The sequence below is a fragment of the Phascolarctos cinereus genome, unplaced genomic scaffold (genome assembly GCF_003287225.1).
Source record: "Phascolarctos cinereus isolate Bilbo 61053 unplaced genomic scaffold, phaCin_HiC Scaffold_4;HRSCAF=312, whole genome shotgun sequence".
NCBI lineage: Eukaryota > Metazoa > Chordata > Mammalia > Diprotodontia > Phascolarctidae > Phascolarctos > Phascolarctos cinereus.
The window spans coordinates 228,760,700-228,784,273 of NW_027555847.1; the positions used below are offsets into that span (position 1 = coordinate 228,760,700).

The 23,574-nt window shown below is 44.5% G+C and overlaps 1 protein-coding gene across 2 annotated transcripts in view; it reads right to left on the reverse strand.

Annotated features, from left to right (window-relative positions):
• Positions 1 to 7,998: 7,998 nt before the first annotated feature.
• Positions 7,999 to 23,574, reverse strand: part of ZNF629 (zinc finger protein 629) — a 33,651-nt gene continuing 18,075 nt past the window's right edge. Inside the window, exons 1-3 of one of the 2 annotated variants that reach the window (XM_021008601.2) lie at positions 17,426 to 17,609; positions 14,400 to 14,508; positions 7,999 to 14,228 (exon numbers count right to left, since the gene is read on the reverse strand). In XM_021008601.2, the coding sequence (XP_020864260.1) occupies positions 11,758 to 14,228; positions 14,400 to 14,472 (2,544 nt within the window). In that variant the 5' untranslated portion in view covers positions 14,473 to 14,508; positions 17,426 to 17,609 and the 3' untranslated portion in view covers positions 7,999 to 11,757. Of the gene's footprint in view, positions 14,229 to 14,399; positions 14,509 to 17,425; positions 17,610 to 23,574 lie in introns of those variants that run through there. The other variant, XM_021008600.2, reaches the window with a different exon arrangement.

Sequence of the window (23,574 nt, forward strand, 5' to 3'; positions counted from 1 at the left end):
TATTGATGTGAGTAATTCAAATACTAGATATAGTTCTGTGTTTTGGAAAAATAGAATCATTTTCATAAGCTGTTTGGGCCCTAGAGACTCCTTAGCCTTCTCTTCTCCAAACTCAAACCAATTCTTTTCATCTTAGTCTATGCAAAGTGTCCTGAACCAAGAGCTTAGGAATATGAGAGTTAACAAAGGCAGAACGAGTGTGGCTTTAGACAGATCCCTTAAACAGAGTCTCCGGGCTTGTTCTCCCCTAGATATTGATTCTATGTCCTCATGCTTTTCGTTTGCACTGCAGCCACCTTAAACCAACCCATCTCACAACTGGACTATTACAGGAGCCTCCTAGTTGGCCTTCCCACCTCTAGTCTCTATCCCTCTCACAGGGCTGCCCAAATAATCTTGGAAAGGCAAAGGTCTGATCAGGCCACTCAAATGCTCAGAAATCAGTAACTCTTCTGAGGTGCCCCACCAGGTGCAAGTAATTGTGCTTGATGCTGGCGATAACCTGACAAGTGTGCCCAGAAGTATTTACAATGTGGGTAGTGACGACGGCAAAGGAGAGAAGCAGGGCAAGAATACCTTTGGCTGGAGTGATAGGAAAGTTTGGTGAAGGCAGTAGCATCTGAGCTGAGCCTCGAAAGGCACCCCCTAATTTAGGAGAAGGTAGCACTCTTATGGGCTATCCGGGCTATCCCTGACAACTTCCTGAGGAGTCAGAGGGGGCACAAGTTATGAACTCAACCTGGATTTTGGTTGGGGTGGTGATTGTTTTAGTTTGACATTCTGAGCTAGATGTGCCAATAGGGAAGTGTCCTTTAGATACATAGTGATGTGGGAGTGGAGTTCAGGGGAAAGTTTATTAGGAATGATGAGGAAGATTTGGGAATCACCCGCCTTTGGGAATAAATGAAGGCGTCAAGGGAGAGTGTAGAAAGAGAAGAAAACTTCGAGAGCCTAGGAGAAACCATTAGGAGATAAACCCCAAATTTCCCACCCTGGTATTCAAGGTCCTGTACATTTGTAGATACTTCTTCACCTTAGTCCCTTATGCTTTCCAACCAAAGCAACATTCACCCTCTGTGTCTTTGCTCATGAATGGAAAGAAACCAACAGAGGTCATGGAGGGTAATAAGCCCCCTCCCAATACTTGTATAGCTTAAACAACCATCTCACACACCCTGAGCTCCATTCCCCCAGAAATAGGCCAAGGTTATAGCCCGGGGAGGAGGGCAGTACTCTTAAATTCAAAGCCAGATTCCTCTCTCATTAGCCCATCTAGAACGTCTACCAACACCTCAGGAAAATCGGACGCCAAAGAAGACCTAGGTTTAGAGAAGGGAGATTGTCAGAGAGACCAACCCCACCTCACCCTGGTGACACATGCCCTCACTGTTTTGCTCAGTAAATGCTATAGCACCAGCCTCCCAGTCCCAGAACAAAAATGGCCCTCTCTCTTGTTCTCCCCTATCCAACCCTGCTCTTTTTTCCAGCCTCCATGGCTTTACAGCTAATGTTTTCCTTATCCTTCTCTTTCCTAGCCAAGTCTTAGGTACCAAGTTTGAGTGACTGAATCAAAAGAGCAACTGTGGGAATGTTGCTTATTGAGGATAGTGAATTTTGGTGAAAATTCTGTCTTTTCCTCTCTCTTTAGCCTATGCTGCTCATTCCCTTGACCTCAAAAGTCAGTCTCAGTTGAGGTAGCAGGGATTCCTTCCCTCACTTGCCCCAAGGACCCCCAACCCACAGCTCATTAGCCGTTCACTATGGCCCAAGAGGACTGTTTTTAGCCCTCCATGTGTGCTTTCAAGAAGTACTGATACCTTGGTTTATGTACTTAACTTAGTTCCCTCCTCAATCTGTGGTCTCCTTGATTGTGAGTGGCCAGGTTGAAACTGACTTTGAAGTTCTGGATGGTGTCAAGGTAGGATAAGGGCTGGTTGCTTTACAGCTACCTTAGTGGGTCAGCAGATGGGAGAAGACAATGACATGTTTGCTCCACTGTGGATAGAAGGGCTTCTCAACTGGCACTACAGCTGAAGCTTTTCTCCCAGGGGACACACAGGTGCCCTTGACCCAGTTGATTAGCTTGGTTTTAGACCAAACTGAAATTTTTTTTGGCAGCTCTTGTTAGAGAGCCAGGTCATAGACAGCCACCAGCCTCTGGCTACACTGGCAGTGAATCAGCAGGTGCAGATGAAGCCTGGAAGCTTTGTCTCAGATCGTTTACCTCCTAGAGCTGGTGCACCAGGTCAGCCTGGAGAGAGGATTCTGCAGGGCAGAGTAAGAGGCTGATAAAGTGGAAGGCATAAAACACCAAATACACTGCAGGAAGTTCTGAAAATAGTGTGGCAAGGATTATATGCAGTTGGGTGGAGAGCTCATAGGGCTGGTCTTTTAGTATGTACGTCTTAGATGGGCCCAGAGAGAACAGGATGAAGAGAATGGCTTAGGTTACCTTTGGAAAACTACACTGTGCTTTCAAAACAGTGTATGGATACCTGTTGTTTTTATAGCACATTCATTTACGAAGGACAAAAAGACTAGAAAGGACTAAAGGGATGGCTCTGGGCCAATTCCTTGTAACAAAGATTTTTTTAAAGAAGTAGTTCAGCACTATGCCTAACAGAGCATGCAGTTTTCTACAGTCATTGTACCCCCACCTCAGCCCCCCACTCCCATCCCCGCACAGTGCTCTTAATAATCCCAAGCATCTTCTGAAGTGGTCCCACTTTTTAAGATCAGTATTATTTTGGTGCAGACCTACAATTTATAGTTGCCTGAGTTACTAAGATGTTAAATGACTTACCTAGGGTTACACAGACATCATGTGTCAGAGAGAAAACTTTAACCGAAGTTTTCCTGACTCCAGAGCTGGCCATTTATTCACAACACCAGAGCTGCCTCTTCATGGGTAAAGAAGGGGAAGTTTCCTCACTAGGCATTCACCCCACCAATGAAATCATAGGTCCAGATCCATCCCACCCCCAAAAAGGAAGCAACACAGTTTAGTGGAAAAAAAGCTGACCTGAAAAGTCAGGAAGATCTAGGTTCAAGTCCCATCTCTAACACATGCTGTGTGATTCTGGACAAGTCACTAAACCTTTGTGTCTATAGACAACTCTCTAAAGACTATAAATTTCAGAAGGGTCACTGTTCTGCAGAGTTCGAAGGAGGCTCCTCCTGAGGGATTCCTTACACCAGTGAAGTCACAGGCGTATATCCTTCCCCCTCCAAAGAAAAAATCTTTCTGTAATGTTATATGGCTATCATGGAATAGCATAATCTCTCAAGTATTAAATTTGCAATAACTGAAAAGGCAATAGAGAAAAGGGCAGCTGGGTGGTGCAGTGGATAGAGCACTGCTGGGCTTGGAATCAGGAAGACTCATTTTCCTGAGTTCAAATCCATCCTCAGACAACTTCCTAGCTGTGTGACCCTGGGCAAGTCACTTTACCCTGTTTGGCTCAGTTTCCTCATCTGTAAATCGAGCTAGAGAAGGATATGACAAACCACTCCAGTATCTCTGCCAAGAAAACCCCAAATGGGGTCACAAACAAAACTGAAATGACACAACTACTGGATCAGAATGGCTGAGAAGTGATATGTCAAAACAAAATGTATCAAAAATGTTTTGCACTTTCCTTCTTTGCAGAGGTGGGAGACTGTAGACATGGAATACTCTGCCAGACTTGGTTGGTGTGTGGTTAGTTTTGCTTTTTTTGTCTGTTATTCTTTCTTCCAAGGGATGGCCCACTGGGAAAGGTAGGGGAGGCACATTTTCAAAAATGAAGGTGGTATAAAAACAAAAGATACTAAAACATTTTTAAAAATTAAACATATGACTATTATAATAATATTATATGCTCAGGTTTCAAATCTTAAGTGGCCGATTCAGGAACTTAGAGATCTTTTAGTTTAATTGTGTCATTTTCCAGAGAAAGAAACAAACAGAGGAAAAGTAACTTGCAAAAATAAAAGAGCAATAAACAGCAAATAGCAGAGTCAGGAATTGAGTCTAACTCTCCAGTCTCGGGTCTACTACACCATAATTAGATAATTTCTAAAGTCCCTTCCAGTCTTAAATCCATTATGCTATGATGATGCCTCTCATAAACCACCAATGGTCTATGTCTTGAACTAAATATGGAACAATAAATAGACTTGCATCATGGTCTGAAAGGCTCCCACCTATGGTGAAAACCTCTCTCTTCTCCTGAATTCTCAGAATTGTCCTTTAGGATCATCCCTATTATTTTAGATCCTGAACCTTACCTGCCAGGGGTGGTAAAGTCCTCCATCCCAACAGCAAAACTTCTCTGAGAACCTACGTAGAGAAAATTAGCAAGACCAACACAACAGAGGAAAGCAAGATGTCAGCCTGGTGAACTTGGCTCTAATAAGCAGTGATTCCAAGGACACAGAGGATACTCAGTTATAAAGCATTAAGACTGCAAAGAGACTCAGAGACCATTTCACCCATTTCTAAGAGAAGAAAAGAGGGGAATTCACCCAAGGTCAAACAGTGCCAAGAATTTCCAAGCTCTAGTCATATCCACAAGACTCCTACTCCAACTACTGATTATTATAATGAATTTGGTCAGTAAAGCCAAAGTTGTTGTAACGAGTTTACCACTGAATGTCTGAATTTTTCTTTAAATTGATACTTCTCTGTCTGGATTTCTGACTCATAGACAAGCAGCTGGGAAGGACAGTGGCCCATACCAGGAAGTCACCTAAGGTGCTAAATAGGGAGGAGAGGATTTGGTTCCCTCAGGAAAATCCAGTGGTGAATGTTCTTTCCATGAAATATAGGATCAGAGCAAGTCAGATGTGGAAAGAACCTTCGAACAATTTCAGAGCTAGAAGGAGCTTTGGAAGATCTAGTCTATCCCTTTTATTTAACGTAAGAGAGAAACTGAAACACAGAGACTGCAAGCCACTTGCCCACTATCAGGCAGGTCATAATAGCTAGAACTCAAACCCAGGTCATTTGACTCAACTTCATACTTTTTTACAGAGTACAAATACCTGCAGAACTAGGACAGGAAAATTGAACCGAGTAATGACCATTATCATTTCGAGCCTGAGCAAGTGGATGGACCAGGTCACATCCAACACAGTAAATAGCTTACCTAAGGACTGAGGCTGGTATAACAAGGAAGAGAAATGAATTCTCTTAATGAGCTGAGCCCCTGGGTCTGGACTGTGATAATCCACCTATGAAAATGCTGAGTCCCAGATCCTGGAAAGCCCGAGTTGTCAATTGCTGATTATCACACAGCAAAAATCCAGTTATAACTGATCAACCGTGCTCAGTGGATGGAAAAGGCCAAACAGTAGTAGTAATTAATCAATTAATTGATGATTCTTCCCTGCAAACATAGGATCTTTGTAGCCCAGGAAGCTGTCTCAGAGATCAGGCACCTTCCTGGGCTGTTTTTCAGTCTCAATTTCAATCTCCCACTACAATTAACACTCAACACTTCCCTTCCCTTCCGGCATTACTACCCAGGCTTTGGCCCTGATGCTACATCCAACTTCACCCCTTGCTTTTATACTTCTGGCCTAGGACTGAGGAGGTCCAGTTGAGATATGCTAAGAAAACGCCTTGACATCCTTACTCCATCCAACCCTATAGAAATAAAAAACCCATTTCTACTTAATTTTGAGCTGGGGGGGATGAAAAATTCTCCTCTGAGAGTACTCAAGATGAAGAAAAGTCCATGATCTTACTACCTGGATCTAGTGTCCTACAATCATTCTGTAAGGAGATGATATTATTAGGACACAATTCTTATGGTCACCACTGCCCTCACCATGTGGCAGTGGTCACTCCATTAAAATCAAATCACACATCCCACACATAACTGACTTCCACAAGGGTGGTGGGTTTTCATAGGAAGGGGAGAAGATAAACTAGACAAGCCAGGAGAAGGTGAAGGGAACAGAGGGTGAGGGAGAAAAAGGGTAGTCTGGAGAAAGGAAGCCTCCAGGCCTGAAGCTTTTTCTACCTCCCATAATACAGGCAGTAGTGACATTGATCAGCTTCATACTGGGAAGTTGGATGAAGACCCAACCAGTCAAGGCAAGAGAAGGGCCACACCTAGTGAAAGATGGTTAGTATTGATGGCAAAATCCCCAACTTACTCAGGAAAGACCTGGGGCTTACCAGCTTTAGCTCCTCTGGTGCTAGGTCAAGTGAATATCATCCTTAGAGACTTTCCACAGGTGGGATATGGTTTGTATCAGCCAGGAAGAAAGCCCTAGCAGAAGCTCCTACTGCGGGCACTTGTGAGGTTTTGGGCCCAGGACAGGACTGGGATGGAGCTACAGGATACCCTGGGGACTCTAATGCTCCTAATCAACGAACTCCAGTGGCTCTCGATTGTCTCCAGGATCAAATGCAAAATCCTCTGCTTGGTACTCAAAGCCCTTCATGACCCAGCCCCCTCCTGCCTTTCTAGCTTTCTCACGCTTTATTCCCCACCACGCACTCTTCCATCCAGTGACGCTGGCTTCCTGGCTGTTCCAGAAAGAGATATGGCATCTCTTCAGTCTGGGCATTTTCTCTGGCTATCTGCCATCCTTGAAACACTCCCCTTATCTCCACCTACTGGCTTCCCTGAAGCCCCACTTAAAATCCAGTTTTCTACAGGAAGCCTTTCCCAACTCCTTTGAGAGCTTTCCCTAATTTCCTGAGTATCCTGTTGTTTGTGCTGGTTTGCTTGTCTTCATCACATTGCAAAGCCGCGGGCCTTTGGATCCCCAGGGCTTAGTACAGTGACTGGCACATGGGAAACACTTAGTTTTAGAGTTTTGGTTTTTGTTTTTTGTTTTTTTCACTTGTAGCAGGGTAGAGATGGTTGGACATTTCCCCAAAGTATTTGGCAAGGTGGCGATGGTTGCATTCTTCCTCAAGGTGTCTGATTGGGGAAGCCCTGACTTGTTTTCCTGGGCTCTATTGTGATCAGCCTATGTCCCAGGATTCTTTCTCAGGTCCAGGCCCCTCCAGAGACTGGAAAGGGACAGTAGTGGAGGAGGCCCAGTTCCACCACCAATACAGAGTTGAAGTACTATGTAGTACTATGAAGTACTATATGGGCTCCCTGAGGCGCTCTTCCCTTTCTTAGGACCTGGAGGGTCTTCTCCTGCTTAAGAAAATTGTCTTTGTACCAGGTGTGGAAAGGATTATATCTTGAGAACAACTACAGCAGCAGCAATGGAGTGTAAAAAGGTAGACAAAAACCCTAGACTGGGAGAGATGGTCAGGGGTGAGACAGATTGATCAGGGGTTCCATGAAACCTGGGGCCAGTGGAAGCAATGAACTTCCCCTAGCTCTTTCTTGGGAAAAGGGTCAGATTTTGTCATTCAGTCTAGGGCCTTAAGTCCCAGCTCCTTTTCTCAAAGGTGGAATGGCAGTTCTCCTGATTTCTTCCAGAGACCCTTCCTCTACACTCAGATGCATGAGACTCTGGGTAAGTCACAAGGGCTGAGGCCCTGTGTCAAATGAAGAGGTGGGGACCTTAACTCCTCCCAGCTGCTGTGAAACATAATTTCTTCCTTTTGGTTTCTCGTTATAAAAATGAGTTAGGGCCTAGGACTGTTAACTAAAACACCTTGCTCCTAGATATAACTTGTGAATGATCACGTTAGACCAACTTATGTTTTAGGGCTGATGTCTCCAGGACATATCTGTTAATGTTTGGTCCTCGTGACTGAGGCCATTTCCTCAGAATTCAGACCTGGCACTGGGGCTTTGAACTAAGAGCACTAACTTCTGCCTCTCTAGCCCTTCTAGACCTTTGGAAGCAGCAAGGTTAGCTTTTAGCTTGGGGACAAATAAGTTCTTGTTTTGAGCCATATTGTACCAATAAAATGTCAAGTCTAAAGTTCCTCATTGGCACTAGCAGTGGAGAGCACCCAGATGTGGCTGGTCCTGAGAAGAGAGTGGAACACTGTTACATTTTTGTCCAGGGTGAAGGAGGAGACAGAGGCGGGAGGAACTCGGGAAATCTCATTCCCTTTATTCTCTTCAGCTACTCCACACAACCACCAGCAACACAACACTGTTTCTGACACACAACACTCAAAGGAGGGGACCCCTCCCAGCCCACTGGTCTGGAAAATGAGGAGCCATAGGGCAGTGAGGAAAAGCTAGGTCACCCTGACCTGGGTTATGGGGTCTGGTGTCTGCTCACCATACCTCAAAGGTTAATGGATTTTGTACCTCACTGCTCTGACGGTTTCAGGTCTCCATCATTCAACATCCCCAGTGCTATCAAGTTCCCACATAGCTCTGAAATCTTCCATTTGTCTCCTTTAAGACCCTCTAACCCCACTCCTTCCAAGTCAGTTTCCAGCGTCCCCTTACACTGACGTCTCCTGCTTGCTGAATCACCTTGGCTCCCTCCTCACCCTGGCCTCTGCTGGTAACACTTTATTTTACTAGGGGTCAAACAGTACAGTACTAGAACAAGGGGGGATGACAAGGAGCTAGCAAAATGGATCAGGTAAGGATCATCTTCCCTGAAGCTCACTTATTTGCCCCACCTTTAAATGTAGTTAGCTCTGGGATGGAAAACAAAACGTATAACAAGTTGTTCCTGATTTTAGGGTGGGGCAAAGCCAACAGGGAGATGACGCTGACATGGTGTGACTGCCCATTCAAGCCATGGAGATGCTTGGGGCAGCAGGGAGCACACAAAGCTGAATAGAACAGTGAAAGTCATCAGCCCTGGGATTGGAGATCCATGTATAGGACTGAGTACGTTTAGGGGAGAGAAAAGGAATTGAAAGGATTGGATCCAAAAGGCTCGCTGACCTCTTCCCCCCTTTCTGCCTTGAAAACTCCAAATCCCAACCAGATCAGGCTCCCACCCTAAACTCCGTATTAGAGAGAAGACCCCAATCCCTCCCCCCCAACCCTATAACATGCGATCATCCTAATATTCTACACCCTATCTCCTCTACACAGCCTACAGTACAGCCCTCATAGGGCTGGTTTCTGAGAACTACCCTCAGCTACTGCTCTCCCCTACAGGACTTTCCCCTGGACTTTATAGGGTTTCCCCTACTATAGCTCCTTAGGGCTTACCATTCCTGTTTACTAAGGGGGTGGGGATATTCTTTTGCCTAGCTTTATAAAGGTTTTATCTCTACAATTTATAGGGTATTTTTGCTTCTACTGGTTTAAAGTATTTTTTTTATTCCTTCTAGACTTGAGCACTTCTTTCCTTCAGCTTTGTAAAATTTATCCCCCCATGCAGGTGCAAAGGGGGGGGGTCTTTTCTCATACTTTGCTTATAATTTAAAGGTATACATTTTTTTGTGGGCAAGGGATGTAAATCTATAACAGCTTACCCTTACAATTATTCCTACAGGGTACCCCATCCTATTGCAACATTATAGGGCTCTCCCACCCCAGTCTATCTGGGCTGATCATTGTGGTTTTAAATGTAGAAGTGGGATCTTTTCCATATAATTTAGTGCTCCCACAGCCAATTCCAGACTCTCAGGGTTTTGTAACATCATGTGGGGCAGTGTTTTGGGGAAATAATTTTTTGTCTATGTCCCCAAAAGGAGCCTTCTCCCCCAGAGCTTAATAGGAGTTTCCTTAATAGCTTTGTAGCTTCCTTTGGGGAAATAATTCCTAGGACTTTTTCTAAAGTTTTATACAGCAGGGATCCTTAGTTTTATGGCTAAGACTTTAAGGATAGAATTCTCTTGTGCCATTTAACAAAGTCCTTTCTCCTCAATGTTTACTTAAAGGGGGAATCTTCCCTATATATTTCAGGGGCAGTCTCCTTTGAACTATTTAGTTAGCTCCCTTACAGTCATATAACCCTTAACCACCTCCCCCATTACAGGGTCATTTACCGTAGGCTTACATGATTTGTATTCTCTTAGAAACTGGAAGGGGGTCCCTCCAAGAAAGCAGTTTTATTTCTTTGGGTTTTCCCCTTCTAAGGTTTTTGGTTACACAGTACTGAGCTACCTAAAGAAGAGCAGGGCATGTAGAAGTCACCTCACTGCAGAGCCCCATAACCCCCGAAGGCACCTGGGAGCCTGGAAGTAAAGGAAAACACTAGGAAATTAAAGGCATAAGGGACAAAAAAAGTGGTTTACAGCCAACTCTTGATTACTACAGGGTGAAAAGTCTTTGCTTAGTAGACATCTGAGAAAGGCAGCAGTGGAGAATAATGAAATGCCCATTGGTCCACTCCACCCAGCTCTTATAAAGGCTAGGTGGAAAATCAGTATCAGGCTGTTACATAATCCAAATTTCATTCATCTAAGATGTGTCCTCCTCTTCCCCCCAGGTAACCAAGAGGTGGCTATAGTTTGAAGACTACGGGAGAATTTAGTCACAGGCTTCAAGTCTCTAAAGGGCTTTATTCTTTGGAGGATGATTAGCAGCTATTCTCTCCCCCCATAAGAGGGCAGAACAAGAGGAAATGGGCCATTGCTGCAGCAACTGAAATGAAGGTTAGACATCAGGAAGAACTTACTAGGAAAAGTTCAGAACCTGAGAAGGGGAGGACACGGAAGAGGAAAACTGGAATCTTTCCCTGGAGAGGAGACCTCAGAAGATCTGGACAGGCCTCCATTTGTGGAGTTTTGCCACCACTAATCTTGTGAGATTTTAGTAACACGGTAGAAACAAAGTTTCTCTTAAATATATCCTTCTGTGGCTCAAGTTTTACCAAGAAATCTTATTTGAAAACACTTATTTCTACAGTCTCCTGAGATTTGTAGAAACCTTCCAATATTTTTATGCTGAATTTTTGAACTCTTCCCCCCAAAAGCTTCATAGTTGGAAGGAGGTTCCCCATCCATCCTACTCAAGTATTTTACCTTCACAATTTTAGGGGTTTTTTCCTACAAAGGCCTTAACTTTTTCCCTTTTAATTTTATAGGATCCCCATATCCCTCTTCTTTTCCTCCAACCCCCACAAAATAGGACTTTTCTCCTATTTTTATAGGATCCTCCCATCACAATTTATAGGACTTTTGTCTTACCATTTCAAAGATTTTCACTTGTAGATGTCTTGGGATATTCCCTGCTTAATGGTTTATCTAAGCTTTCCCCACAGCAGATTAACAAGGGCACATTTTCTTTCTTCAGAATGATTCCCATTCTCTTTCCATTATAATTTAGTGCAATTCCCTGACCTCTGATCCTGCCCCTTCCCCCAAGAATTTAACCGGGATTTCCCCCAAAGGAATCATCCAGGATAGGTTCTAAGAGATGATTCCTCTGATAACTTTTCAGGAAAGACAGGGAGGCTATTCTACAATTGTAGAGAAGTTGTTTCCCTGCACCTTTTTTAGGGGCTTCCTAACTTAAGAGCTTTATAGTATTTTCCCTCCTTTTCTAAACCCTATAGTTTCGCAAGGATTTTCATACAGTTTTATAGGGAGGTCTAGAGACATATTGAGCTTTCTTCCTACAATTGTATAGGGCTTTTTCCGACTAAAATTTATAGGGTTTTTCTGCTACAGACTTATAGGGTTTTCTTCCTACATATTTATAGAGGTTCTACCCCCAACAGTTTTTTTTTCTCTACAGCCTTATAAAGGGTCCCCCCCGCAAACTTTGCATGGTTTTCCCATCACTGATGCGTAGAAATGATTTTCTCTTGTGTCCTTCCTTTCCTCACAATCTTATTAGGTTTCTTCTCCTTCCCCCTATAATTTAATAGGGCAGTAAGGTGTTTCCTCTCATGACAGAGAGCATCCCCATGCCTCCTACTTCAGTTTCATAGGGTGACACCAGGATGGCTGCCCCGGTGAAGGAGAAGGGTTGTGGTTTCTGTGAAGCCTTCTCCACACTCAGGACATATATAGGGTTTCTCTCCTGGTTGGGTTTTGGGGACTTCACACTGATTGCTGCTTTCTGTCATGGGGGATGCTTCCCCGTCCTGGCTCGTTGGCAGTGTGGCTGGTTCTGGGAGGTTCTCCCCGGGTGTGGGAGGCTTTTCCTGGGTGTGGCTCCCTTGGTGCCGGATGAGGGCCAGGCGGTCCAGGAAAGATACGCCACAGACAGAGCAGCTGTAGGGTCGGGCCCCCAGAGGGCTCTTGAGGTGCTCTAGGAGAACAGAGGAGCTTTTATAGGGCTTTTCTCCTGCATGAACCTTTTGGTGCTGCAGGAGCTCAGAGCTGAGGCTGAAGCTTTTTTGGCACTCAGGGCATTTGAAGGGTTTCCCACTCAAAATGGGGCTGGGTCCTGCCCCTTCCCCAACACCAGTCCTATACTCAGGAAATATATAGGGTTTTTCATTTCCATGGGTGAGCTGATGCTGATGGAGCACAGAACGGTCCAAGAAGCTTTCCCCACAGTGAGAACAGATGTAGGATTTTGGGGAGAGCAGTTCCAAACTCTGACTGAAGCTTTCTCGACCCTCAAGGTTTTTAGGGGTTGGTCCAATATGGTCCAAGCTGTCACCCTTCTCAGCACCTGGATAGGATTTCCTCCCAAGGAAGGTCCTCTGGGGGCGGAGCTGAGAGGGGTGGGGAGATGGACGTTCAGTGCCATCAGTGGTTTTGTATGGGTTTTCTCCAATATGTATTCTCTGATGCTGCATAAAAATAGCCTCATCATTAAAGCCCTTACCACACACCAAACACTTGTGTGGTTTGGCTCCAGGTGGTGGGAGCAGAGCTGATTCCCCAAGGCCCACTGAGAATTTATAGGGTTTCTCTCCTGCTGGGCTGGCTGGCTCTGCCCCATCCCCAAGAGCTCCCCCAGAAGGGGGCTTTCCACCTCCATGTATTATTCGATGTTGCAGCAGCTCAGCTGCATCCACAAATGCCTTTCCACACTCAGGGCACAAGAAGAGGTTCTCATCCATGTGGGTACGGACATGGGTGATGAGGTTGGAGCTCTGGCTGAAACTCTTTCCACACTCAGGACATTTGTAGGGTTTCTCCCCAGTGTGGGTCCGCCGGTGCTGAATGAGGTGGGAACTTCGGATGAAGCTCTTGCCACAGTCAGGGCACTTGTAGGGCTTCTCACCTGTGTGGATACGCTGATGTCGGATGAGTGTGGAGCTCATTATGAAGCTTTTACCACAGTCAGCACAGATGTATGGCCGCTCCCCTCGATGGATGCGCTGGTGGTTAATGAGGTTGGAGCTAACACTAAAGCTCTTGCCACACTCAGGGCATTTATACGGTCGCTCACCTGTGTGAGTTCGCTGATGCCGCAACAGTGTAGCGCTAAGAGTAAAGGTCTTTCCACACACTGGACACTTAAAGGGGTCCTCCCGAAGGTGAGTACGCTGGTGCTTAATGAGGGTGGAACTGTGCCCAAAGCTTTTACCACATTCTAGGCACTCATAGGGCTTCTCACCAGTGTGTGTGCGCTGGTGTTGTGTCAACTCTGAGCTTTGGATAAAGCTCTTGCCGCACTCAGTGCACCGATATGGCTTCTCACCTGCATGTATCTTCTGGTGCTTGAGAAGGTTGTGGTTCTGGCCAAAGCGCTTGCCACACTCTGTGCACTTGTAGGGCTTCTCACCCGTGTGGGTCGCCTGGTGTTGGATGAGGTCGGAGCTGCGGTAGAAGGCACGTCGGCACTCGCCACACTTGTAGGGCTTCTCGCCTGTATGAGAGCGCTGGTGCTTGATGAGGTTGGTGCTCTGGGTGAAGGCCTTCTCACACTCAGTGCACTTGTAGGGCTTCTCGCCTGTGTGTGTCCGCTGGTGCTGCACCAGGTTGGAGCTCCAGCTGAAGCACTTACCACAGTCAGGGCACTTGTAGGGCTTCTCACCTGTGTGGGTGCGCTGGTGCTGCACCAAATGGGAACTCTGGGTGAAACTCTTGCCACACTCAGAGCAGGTGTTGGGGCGTTCACCTGTGTGGATACGCTGGTGCCGCAGCAGCTTAGACCACTGGCTGAAGCTCTTACCACACTCATTGCAGATATAGGGTTTGTCACCCCCTGAGGGCCGGCCCTGGACCAACTCACGAAGGCTGGGCTCACTGGCTGTCACTATTGGGGGGCTATTCCAGGTAGTCAGGGCCCCCCATTGCCAGCCTGTCTCACAGGCCTTGGTCCAATCTGAGGGTGCAGGAACTGACTCAGAGGCTGGATTATCCAAAGGAATCTCCTCCAGGGGCATCTCTGGGGGATTCTTGAGTTCTGGACTATGGGGTGGGTCTCCCAAAGGCATCTCATCCCCTGATCCCTCTGGCTGGAGATTCTCCTCTTCATTTTCACTTCTAGCACCTACGGGAGAAAGGGAAAATCCAGACTCCAGTCCCTCTCAGAATCCAGGGTCCAGACCCAATATATCCCTTTGGTTTTCCCCTAGACCTGTTCCCCTCCCAGAACCCTGACAATCTATTTCCCAGTCTGTCTCTTGTCTTAGGACCACAATTCTCTTCTTATTCCCCTCACCTTTATGACCATCTCTCAGGCTCTCCTCGGGGCCCTGGAGATCTGGGCCCCATAACTCTGCCCCTTGCTCCATCCTAGAGATCAGGGCCGATGTGGGGTTCAAGGGACCCTAGGGAAGGAAAGAGATGAGAATGTGACAGGGCTGGGATTCGATTTTGCACACTGAAGACAATTGAAGGACTTAATTGTGGTGTGAAAGTTAGGTTCTCTGGTCATATTCATTCTCTCTGAGGCTGTTTTCCCTTCCTCAGGTCTCAATACCCTTCCTCCCCGTTTCTTCAGTTCTCATTCTCCCCTCTCTTCTCTGGGATAGTTTCTTGATCTAGGTTTTGGTTTTTCAACAAACCAGTAAGGTAAATTAAGAAGCCCAATTGAAAGCTCATTAGGCATAAATACTTTGAACTCTGTTTTGGGCTTAGAAGGCATTAGACCTCCCACAGTGGGGGGGGGGGGGATATGAGGTTCTCACCCCACACCACAGATGCCTAGGGGCTGGGAAACCAGGCAAGGTAAACCTGTTATTTCACCAATCAAGTAAGCTCATTAAGGCTCTAATTTTTCTTCCTTAATAGAGCTGCTAATTAAGGCCAATAAATGCTACCTTTATGAGGCTTGGAAACAGCTGGGGTTGTCTTTGACATTTAAAGGGTTAAAAAAAAGATCACTTGCCTTGGGGAGAACAAGTTTTCCAACGGTACGGGAGTACTTTCCCCTTCCCCGTTATTCAAGAATTGGGACAACCTCAGGAAGAGACTCGGGTTTGGCTTGCTGGTCTCAAGCAGAGCAGGAAATGTTGAAGTAGGAAGGTACAATTATACCACACAGAAGTAGATGTATGAGGTTATTAAGCACAGCCAAAGGAAGGCAAAAAAAAAAAAAAGAAGAGAACTCCCATGGTAGCTCCTGGACCACTTTCCATGGACTGAATAAAATGTACTTTTGAGCTAGGAAAAGAATAGACCTTCCTGGCAGCAAGGGAAAGGACAGCAAGACCTAAAGAAGTGTTTCACAACTAGTAAAATTTCAATTATTTTCTGATCCAATATAGGATTAAATTATATACGAAGAGCCAGAACTAAGATAAAAATTAAGTAACATCCACCTAAATCTTTTCACAGCCTCATATCCCTTCTTAAATTTTTTTTATAGGTCAAGAAAGTATGATGCTAGCTCTTCAAATGATACTTAGGGAGCAAACACACCCAGCTCTTTCTTTAAGACTTTCCAAAATATGTCTGATTCAATGACTTTGAATAAGAGATTTTACATGAGGATAGCAGAAAAAGATCAAGGGGGTCAGAGTGGCCCCAAAGACAGACATGGCCAACTGTCACTCAAAACAAATGATGATGACTGCATATAAGAATGGGAAAACAGAGTATAAAAACGGTGAGGGTAGGTTTTGGCGAGAAGAGGGAGGAGAATGCTAGGCACAGGCAGTAGTATGTTGGAGCCCATTCCTATCAGCTATGCCTATTATTACATTTTCCGTGTGGGCATTTGTACCTCAGAAATTCACCTGAGCTTCAAATCCAGGTTTGATTTATTGTTTTGTTGTCCAGACTTAAGAAAGTGATGGAGAAAATGTTAATAATGCAAATTAAACTTTAAAGCATATCATGCATAAGTTTTTTGTTGTTGTTTTCAGAGAGCCAGCTGTTAAATATTTACCAGCATAATCCTGGATATAGGATATGTATAAGTGTTCTTGTGCTTGCATAGGAAGGGGAAGGAAATCTTGGAGAGGGTCCAAAGAAGAGGAATGGTAATGAAGAAAGAGCTGAGAGATTAAAGAGGAAGGAAAGAGAACTATGTTGACTACATATTTTTTTTTCTCTTCTCTACAAAGGGCAGACCCCAAGGGAAATATTACAAAGGACAGTAAGTAGGAGGCAGAAAAGTTAGGCTTTAAGAAGCAATTTTTTTATCCCTCAAGATTTTTTTCTTAGATTAAGAAAAGCTTCCAACTGATGGATGTTTGGGAAAGGGTAATCCTGAAGACAGGAGAAGAGACAGAACAACTCTCCCCAACTCTTGCACTCTACAAACCTGGGGGAGAAGATTTTCTAATTGCCTTGCTGCATATAAGTATTTCTGGGGAGAAGTGGGAAGGGTTCAATCTGTATACAAAGGATGGACTGGCAGGAGATAGGTATATATGTATGTATGTATGTATACACACATACATGAGTTGGAATTATCAGACTCAGTGATCCAGAGTGGAAAAGAAAGGGTTAGTGGAAAGCGGCAATGAGCCTAAATAATAAGTCAGGGTGACTCAGGGCGATCACCAGGTCCACCTGAGGAAGAAAATGATTTAAAAAACAAAAAAGGAGCAGGAGGATGACCAGAGCCCCAAAAGTTTTTCTGATTTTTCCCTTAAAAGATCCTAAAGGACCTAGTTGATTTCCTCTATATTTGTAAGGAAGCCCCAAAATGAAGGTGAGGGGAAACAAACACAAAAAGGAGAAGGAATCATCCTCAGGGTCACCCTGAAAAAGGGACAGAGAGAGGAAAATTCAGACACCCTAACCTCCAGGCCCTGACTCATCCCAATACACATGATTCTTTTACCAGAACTCAGGAGTTCTGCCCCCCAACCCAATTCTCTCCTAGCAAATCTTCCAAGCTACAACCACAACTCCTGACGCCACCCAGAATCCTTGCTCCCTTCTCAGAACCCAGGTGTCCTTTCAGAATTGAAGCACTAAAGGGTTCCTGCCCTGTAACCCCTAGTCCCTCTTTAGGTTTAATTCCATTTTCCCAGAATGCTCAAGCCTCTAGTCCTCCCCAACAACCTAGACCCCCTCTCTCTACCCAGAATCCTCTAGCACTCTCCCTCTCTCCCTCCACCCTAACAGCCCCCGCCCCCCACCCAGGGGAACAGGATGAGGAGAGGAAACAGCTTCCAGAACCCAGGTGTCCAGCTTCCCAGTCCTCCTAGGTTCTTTGTCTTTCTCCCTTAGGCCACTCAGGCCACTCTCGACCGCCCCCACTTCCCATGAACCCAGGTGTCCCCGACTCACGGCTCTGGGGGCTGGGAAAAGCTGAAAGGCAGGATACAGCCCCAGGGGACTTAACCCCTTAAGTATCCTGCCTTAGGGTTTTGGCTAGATGCTGAGGACTCTGGGGTCCTTCTCAGGGGGCGATCCCAGTCTGAGGACCCGGGACCAGTTCAGGGTGACTGGGACGGAGCAGGAAGTGACCCCAGCTTCCCGGGCCCCTCTAGCCTGGAGTCAGAGCGCCAGCTCTATGGGATTTAACCCTTCACTGCCCACAGCACCAGAAAAAAGGGGAACAGTGGAAGTCAAGGGGGCTAGGAATTGGTACTCTTACACTGTAAGAAAAGAGTGAGGTCAGGAGGCAGGAGCTTGAGGACTTTAGAGGCGGGAGACAGAGCTTAAGGGGAAACTCAAACACTTGAAAATATTTCCAAATTCAATTCTTCTCATTTCTAAGTAGGGCATGGCAACATTTCCCAGAAAACTGGTTATCTGATCCATCTGTGCTGCTTTTCCCAGAGATGTTTCAGCAGTACCCTATCCTTGTTCTGAGTCCAAACATGGAGAAGGATATGGACTGACTGAGCATAGGAGCTAAGAGTAGAGGACAGAAACTCTTATATTATCAGAAGGGAGCATGGGGCTTGAGAGTTGATCTAGGGACCAGGAAACAGAAAGGCACAGGACAGTGTAGGAGGATATCCTAAATATTAAATTGTTGTTCAAATTAAATGCATGAGAAACATGAAAAGGAAATCTGATAACATAAATAAATAAATGAGCACCTGATGAGGGTTTGGGTCCCAGCTCCCCCAGTAAAGAGCTCTAAGACATGAAGGAGGTTATTTTCCCTCTCTGCTTTACAGAGGGCCATTTGTAAAATTAAAGTCCTTCTGCCTTTCTAATTCTTGTCTCAAAACATTTTTATGCATCATGTTTTGCCTATACCCCAGACTCTCACATCTTAAAAGAAGTCATACTCCTAAAAGAATAGGCCCTCAATAATACTCTTAGCTGTGTATCTTCTGGTTATTTAGGTGGCTGAGGCAGCAACACACAATAAAAGTTTTTCTTTTTAAAATGTTTTATTGATATCTTTTCTTTCCAGATCACCTTCATTTCCAAATACATTTCTCCCCACTCTTACCGAGAGGGCCATATGGATTTCCTTTCTAAAGGGCAGTAGGATACTCAGGAATCCCAATTACCATTTAACTAGTTATATGGATAAAAATAGTCTTTGTTTTTGTATATCTCCACTCACCCCAATGATAACTCCCCTTCCCTTCTATGTTTTCTTACAATCCCTGTTCGCTGAAGCCTAGCATAGGAAACAGAGCACTGATTTAGGGTCAGAAAACCTGAGTTCATGTGCCTTTGACACTTAGGACCTATAAGACCCTGGACACATCATTTACCCACCTGATTTTCAGTTTCCTCAGCAAAATATAATATATCATAGTATAATAAAATATAACATGCCACCTACTTCAAAAGGATATTGTGAAGACTAAATGAGATAACAGACATAAAAATTTAGTAACCAAAAAGCACTAAATAATTATCAACTATTTTTTATATGGCCTCCATCTCTCCCAAGGGCATCTCTTTTCCTCCTGCTTACATAAAGATTCTTGGTAAATTCTTGGTTGGGTGGCCCAATAGTCAGATTTAATAGAGTAACTATTATAATCCTCCTTCACTGTGGGCAGGATGCGAGTGATCCCTAAGAGATATTCCCTATCTCCTACTACCACTGCCACTGTCTAGACATACATCTTAATTGCCCAAATGTAATGTGCTAAAGAGAGGCTATGTATACCACATCTAGGAAATGGTAATCACTTGGGTTTAATTATCAAGAAGATGGCACTTGAGCTGTCTCTTAAAAGAAGAGAGGGATTCTATAAGATGGAGGGGAGAAGGAAGCATGTTACAGGTATTGGGGACAGCCAGTGCAAAGGCATGGAGACAAAAAGATAGAATGCTGTGAGTGAGGAATAAAGAGAAGGTTGGGAGAAGGAAGAATATCCAAGAAAGCTGAAAAGATATGCTGGGACCAAGTTGTGAAAGAAAGGCTTTAAAAACTAAGCAGAAGAGCTTAAACTAGATCCTACAGACAACTGGGAGTCACTGGAGTTTACTGAATGGGAAAGTAAAATGGTCAGCTCTGTGCTTAAAGGAAAATCATTTTGGTGGCAGTATGGAGGATAAGAGAGAGAACTGAGGCAGGGAGAATAATTAGGGGTTACTGAAATCACCTAGATGAGAGGTGACAAGGGCCTTAATCTGTGCAACACTGTCTTCAACTAGATCCTGGTGGTGTGACATTATCCAGGAAGAAATTACGTTTTAAGGTGAAGGTCCATAGATCCTTGCCCCATCTGAGACCAGAGGGCCCCCTGAGAAATGGGACCTCTTTGGCCTTTTAATTCCTTTTTTTTTTTTCTGTTCTAGGTACAAGCCTCCAACTTGGTCGTCAGAGGGAGCCACAGGAGTCTGGGAATCAGAATCCAGGCTGGATGCTGCCACCTAGCATTGGAGAGTGATTTTTGAGACCCTAGCCCATCAGAAGGACTCATCTAGCAGTGATGCTGCTACCTTTGGACTTGAACTTGGTGGGACTAATACTTAGCGCATAAGAAATGAACTAAGTTATAAATCTAATTCCCTCCCAAAGACCAAAGTACTATAGTTTATGCCTCCAAAGCTGGGAGTATATGTTTGCATTTTTGATCTTGTTATACCTGTGAAGTAAATATTCCTTTGTAAAAGCTACTTGTGTTAAGTGGTTAAAATTAACTAACATGCTAGTCAAGGGGAAATGACACCCCTCACCCTTTCATAATGGAGGAAAACACAGCCAGTGGAAGTTCCTGCCAATGCAGTGGAAAAGAACAAACTCCTCAGGTGCCCTAGAACTGTGAGGGGGTGACTGATGTAACAGGCCTGGCCTTTAGAGAGTGAGGCCAGAGTAAAGACATTTCACATGTTTGAAGGAAATAGGGAAGAAACCAATAGATGGGAAGATGTCAAAGACTAGAAGGGGCAAAGAGACAACTGAGGTTGCAATGTATTGGAGAAGATGGGAAAGGATAGTATGAAGAGCACATGTAGGGCGAGGACATCACCTTTCTCAGTAAACTAGATCACCTTTCCTAAGGATCTCATTTTTGTCAAATGTATCACCATTCACTCATTCAAAACTTATGTGAACATCTCTTATAGGCAAAGCCCTATGATAGTTGTGATTGTTGCAGACCCCCAGGGTAGAAGCCTAGAGAGTCATCTTTTTTCTTCTTCATCCACTGGCTCTGCTTTTTTTTTTTTAAGGCAACTGAGGTTAAGTGACTTGCCCAGGGTCACACAGCTAGTTAAGTGTCAAGTGTTTGGTCTGAGGCCCGATTTGAACTTAGGTCCTCCTGACTTCAGGGCTGGTGCTCTATCCAGTGCACCACCTACCTGCCCCTATTGGCTCTCTTTTCTACCACGCACAATCACTAAGTAATTTCTTCCTCTGAAATATCTCTTAGATTCACCTACTCCCTATTCTCAGTCCTGCTATCCAAATCTAAGGATTAACCAACTCACACCTGGATTACTACAACATCTTTTCAAGTGGTCTATTTCCAGTCTCTCCCTTCCAATTAATATGCTACTAAACTACTTTCCTAAAACATCATTTTCTTCATATTATTAATCTGTTCAAGAGCCTACAATGATTTCCTATTGCATGTCCCTTTAGATGCAAGGCCCTTTGTATTTGAGACCTTGTTACCTTTACATTCTTATTTCTCATTCCTCCCCAATACACATACTCCGTGTCAGTAACATAGAGCTCCTCATTAGCCTCCATTCTGGGTTCACTTCTGCTTCAATGGATCTGTTTTCAATATTTAACCTGCTAGAACAATATCCTTCTCCATGGAGACTATTCAAATTCTACCCATCCTTTAAAGCAGTGATGTCAAATTAAAATACAAACAGGAACCATTGATCCAGATATAAGGATCCTTGAGGGCTACAGACTGACAGTTTTAGAACATAATATAATCTACGTTTTGTTGCATTTTATTTATTTTTAAAAATATTTCCCAATTATGTTTTAATCTGGTTCAGTCCACACTTGGTTATGGCTGCAGGTTTGACAACTCTGCTTTAAAGTCTACTTCATGTCCTTCATGAAGCCTTCTCTAACTATCCTAGAATACAGTGATATCATTCTTATTCTTTTTTTTTTTTTTGGCTAGGCAATGGGGTTAAGTGACTTGCCCAGGGTCACACAGCTAGTAAACGCCATGCGTCTGAGACCAGATTTGAACTCAGGTCCTCCTGACTCCAAGGCCAGAGCTCTATCCACTGGGCCACCTAGCTGCCCCGATCTCATCTTTCTTGAAGCACTTATTCCATATTACCAGTTTCATGTAAGAATTTTTTTAACTTGAGGTTGTAAACTCTTTGAAGAAAGAAGCCATGTCTTATCCTACATGTGGACCCTCCACTTACTATGTGTTGTATCTGCACAAAGCATTCAATGCTTTCTTAAGCCTTCTTTCTCTCTTGGCATTCAGTGTGTCAGAGAGCTAAGTTACCATATTTCATACTTCAGAAGGTGCAACCATATTCCATAATCATAGAATCACAGAAATTTTAACTAAAAAGAACCTAAAAGTTTACCTTATCTCAATAGGCCAGGTTCAAGAAGGTTAAGTGATTGCCAAAGATGACAGAGAAAACAGCAGCAGAACAAAGACTCGGAATTCTAGTCCCTAACACATACTCCAATGCTCTTACCACCATGCATCAATAAACTGTTCATATTTTATACATTAATTCCTTATTTTATCAAATCTATGACATCAAAATTCCTGACACAGGGGCACAGCTGAGGAATAAGTGCTCAGACTTCATTCCCTAGGATTCCCCAGGATCCAAGAAATAGTCATCAGTTGGATAAACTACTTGGACCCAGAATTACCAGATGAACACATTGGTGGGGAGGGGAGTTTAAAAAACTGGACTACTAAAGGCAGTCATGCATACACATGGGATGAATTTGGTAAAGGCTAGAAGGGCAAAAGCATGCAAAGCAGTTCTCCTTCCCCTCTGCCCCCCCCCCACCATTGCATTCATGAACCCAGGAACCCTGGCAGAATCCCTAAGATGCCAGAACTCAGTCAGAGGCTTCATATCTCCAGCCTGCCATTAGATCCTCAACAGAATATCAGCCTGCTCTAAGCATCCACACGTATGGGTGGGAGGACAGCCTTTCGTTCTTATGCGGATGCACAGGATACTTGGCTGATACAATCCCCACACGGCTTTTGCAGCAGGCCTTTTGATTGATTATGGAGCTGGAACCAGAACATTCAGAAGGCACTAACTGGCCAAAACACTTTTTTTCCTCTGGTAAGGCTGGCATTTGAGAAGGCCAAGCTGCTGTGGGTTTTTTGGGGTAGGGGGGAAGGGGCCTCAAGCCCTCTCTTACCTAGAGCCAACATGAAGCCAAGAGTGGATGGCCCTGCTGTTGCTTCTGCTTCTGAGTTTTCTGTCCTTTTCTGCTTTTAGGTGAAGGAGACTGGAGATGGCTACAACCTTGTGAGTTTCAGAAGTTCTAGAAAGCAAGCCAAAAGAAGTCTAGGCACTAGAATCCAAGCCAGAATTTTCCAGAAGCTAGATGGTGTGAAGCAAAGAACTGAGTGACCTGCCCTGCCCAGTCCTGCAGTAACAGGGATAGAAATTCATCTACCCATCAGCTATGGCACCGGTGGGATGAATGCTATACAAAAATTGCATTAAGTTTAAGCCCACCTCCCCAAAGACAATGGTCATATAAGGAAAAGTATGCTGCCCTCCACTCCTGCCCTCAAGTGTGCAAGTGTTTATACTTCTCTTTTTGCTACATCTTTACAAGAAAATATTCCTTCGACAAAAGCCAATTGATATCAATCGGTTAAATGGAATTGGGCACTAGGTGGGAGAAACATACCAGAGTGAAAGCTTTAGCCACAGATACCCTAAAACTATCAGGGGTACCCTAGAAGTCTGCACTTGAGATGTAGCTCTGACCTTGCTGTGAGGGAGTGAGTCCAGAGAAGTGTTATACACACATCCCAATAAAGTAGACAATACTACATCCTAATATTTTTACTACTGGTCCATGAGTTCAAAGT